The sequence below is a fragment of the Taudactylus pleione genome, unplaced genomic scaffold, assembly GCF_031769625.1.
Source record: "Taudactylus pleione unplaced genomic scaffold, aTauple2 ptg000094l, whole genome shotgun sequence".
Taxonomy (NCBI): domain Eukaryota; kingdom Metazoa; phylum Chordata; class Amphibia; order Anura; family Myobatrachidae; genus Taudactylus; species Taudactylus pleione.
This window is the reverse complement of record NW_028284496.1, coordinates 2,469,642-2,472,654: the sequence shown is the minus strand read 5'-3', so window position 1 is coordinate 2,472,654 and position 3,013 is coordinate 2,469,642. Positions and strand designations below refer to the sequence as shown.

At 35.7% G+C, this 3,013-nt stretch overlaps 1 protein-coding gene across 1 annotated transcript; it reads left to right on the top strand.

Moving 5' to 3' along the window:
- The first annotated feature begins 583 nt into the window (after window positions 1–583).
- LOC148526768 (interferon-inducible GTPase 5-like) lies at window positions 584–2,737 on the top strand. Its single transcript, XM_088469860.1, has one exon. It carries the CDS (start codon window positions 592–594, stop codon window positions 1,792–1,794), a length of 1,203 nt encoding a protein of 400 aa, XP_088325986.1. The 5' UTR covers window positions 584–591; the 3' UTR covers window positions 1,795–2,737.
- The last annotated feature ends 276 nt before the right edge of the window (window positions 2,738–3,013 follow it).

Sequence of the window (3,013 nt, the reverse complement as noted above, 5' to 3'; positions counted from 1 at the left end):
GTACAGGTGGCCTATGTATGTGCTCTACTGTATTCTATATTAATGTTTATAGACCAAAGTTAAAACACTGTTAAAAAGAAAAAAGTGGGGAGTTTTATACTTACCCGCTGAAGTTTTTCTGATTCCGCTTTGAGAGTAAGTAAGACTTGGGTGGAGGCGCCAATGATAAATTAGATAAAGCTCTGTACACACGGAGCGATGTAAATGAAGATTTGAACAATAACAATATTGTTCATATCATTATCGCTCAAATCGTTCATTTTTTGGCCCCTTCCAACTTACCAACGAGCAGCGATGTGCGGGCACGTATGGATGATAGTGATATCATTAATTTGCCGTGTATGCTGGCCAACCTGCTCGATATCGAGCAGGTTACTATAGGGTATACGATCACGGGCCGCTATAGTCGCTGGTGAGTTGGTGGTCTGCTGGGTGATCGATATCGAAATGATAAGATTATAACTCTGACAGCTCCATTTGTATATTAAGTGTATGCGTAATATAATACTGTAATGGTTGCCTCTATTATGAGATAATTTGCAGGTGACCTATCTATATTTTATGTCCAATAACAGAGACACATCTTCAGAGATGGAGTCGGAAAAAATATCTCAAATGATTTCTGAAGAAGAGATGCAGAGAATGAAAGATGCTGTAAAGGACGGTAACATTGAAGATGCTGCTGACAAGATAAAGGAAGCTCTGGAGAAAGCAGATAATGTCCCACTGAACATTGCTGTAACTGGACAATCTGGATCTGGAAAGTCCACATTTATCAATGCCATGCGTGGTCTTGGTGATGAAGATGAAGGTGCTGCAGTAAAAGATGTGCTTCAAACCGCAATGGAGCCAACTCCTTATCCTCACCCACAGCATAAAAATGTCATCTATTGGGATCTCCCGGGTATTGGAACTACTGATTTCAAGGCAAATGAATATCTGGAGAAAGTTGACTTTGGAAAATATGATTTCTTTATCATAATTGCCAATGAAAGATTTACAGAAAATGACGTCTTTCTGGCGGAAGCCAATCATTCCCAGGGAAAACGTTATTATTTCATCCACTCAAAAATTGATAGAGATTTGAGTGAGTCTAAACAGAGAAGACCAAAATCATACAATGAAGAGAACATAATGAAAAAAATTCGGGAAGACTGCAGTAATGGCCTCGGGGGTAGAGGAGTTAGAGAAGAGCATATATTCCTTATCTCTTCCCATTACCCTCACCTGTATGACTTTCCTAAGCTCCAGGAGGCTCTAGAAAATGATCTTCCAGATATTAAGAAAGAGATGTTTACACGTTGCCTGCCCAATATATCCTTCCAGGTGCTGGAAAAGAAAAGGAAAGCTCTTCAACAACGTATATGGAAGCTATCATTGGCTTCTGCTGGAGTTGCCGCCATTCCAGTTCCAGGTCTATCATTTGCTTGTGATATTACTATCCTGGTAGTGGCTTTAAAAGCATTTCTGACAGATTTTGGTCTTACTGAGAGTGGCCTAAGAAATATGGCCAATACCTATAATAAGGATGTTAATGATTTGAAATCTGTAATTAAATCCCCGATTTTCAATAAAACAATTAATAAGGAGTTGGTCATTAAACTTCTAATGTCAGGTGTAGTGGCAGCAGGGATGGTAGTTGAGTATTTTCTTAGTTGGGTGCCAGGTATTGGCAGTCTGGCTGCAGCAGGCATATCATTTGGCACCACCTACTGGATATTAAATAACTTTCTTAAAGAGACTGCAGATGATGCAGTCAGAGTTCTTACCAAAGCTTTAGAGGATTTTGTTTAAACATATACATTACATTATAGATAATAATATATATCATATGTACAGAGTATGTATCTACATCTGGAGCATGTCCTATTTTTTACCAACAATATAAATAAGTGCCTGTCAGTGCCTGATCCATCTGTCGGTATATTTTCTTTATTCTAATTATTTTACAGATTGCTAAATTATACTTCTATAATCAGCAGCCATATTTTTTCTTCACATTGTTATTTCTCTAACCAATGTGCACTTTGTTCTTACAGAAATATATAAGTTACAATATAGCAGCTTTGCTAATAATCCAACATTACTGCGAATAAGAAGCAAAATTTAAAGGAAAGAGTGCGCAATACTTCTCGTAGTCGCAACACATGGCCTATACATGCTAGGTGTATGAGAAAACATCTGTATATAAAACTTAATTCATACAGTATATTTTGCAATGACAATATAATATGGTAATACAGGTTGAGTCTCACATATCCAAATATTCAGAAATATGGAATATTCCGAAATACGGAATATTTTTAGCATGACTGAGATAGTGAAACCTTTGCTTTCTGATGGTTCAATGTACACAAACTTTGTTTAAAGCACAAATTATTAAAAATATTGTATAAAATAACCTTCAGGCTGTATGTATAAGGTGCATATGAAACATAAATGAATTTCATGTATGTACACAAACTTTTTTTGATGCACAAAATTATAAAAAAATATAGAATAAAATGACCTTCAGGCTATGTGTATAAGGTGTATATAAAACATAAATGCATTCTGTGTTTAGATTTGGGTCCCATTCCCAAGATATTTCATTATTTTATGCAAATATTCCAAAATACGGAATATTCCGATATCCAAAATACCCCTGGTCCCAAGCATTTTGGATATGGGAGACTCAACCTGTATATACAGTACGTAATAATCAATAAAAATGTGTGTGTATTTGTTGTGTTTAGTAATGGATGCTGCAATAATTTTTACAATAAATATTTAAAGTAGAGATGTGTGCCTACCATTGTGTTTTGGTTTTGGTTCTAATTCATCATCATGTTTTGGTTCCGTATTTTTTTTTTAATTGATAAAAATATTTAATATTGGATAATTTGGTCCTGTTTTGTCCCTACAGTATTATTAACCTTTATAACATTAATTTCCAGTCATTTCCAGTCAATTTTAGGCACCTCACAGCTTGTTTTCACCAATATTGGCCAAAGGTTGGCTAAACTAAGCGGCC

Excerpts from the sequence above, each read along its gene's own strand:
- LOC148526768 (XM_088469860.1), top strand. The coding sequence starts at position 592 with ATGGAGTCGGAAAAAATATCTCAAATGATTTCTGAAGAAGAGATGCAG.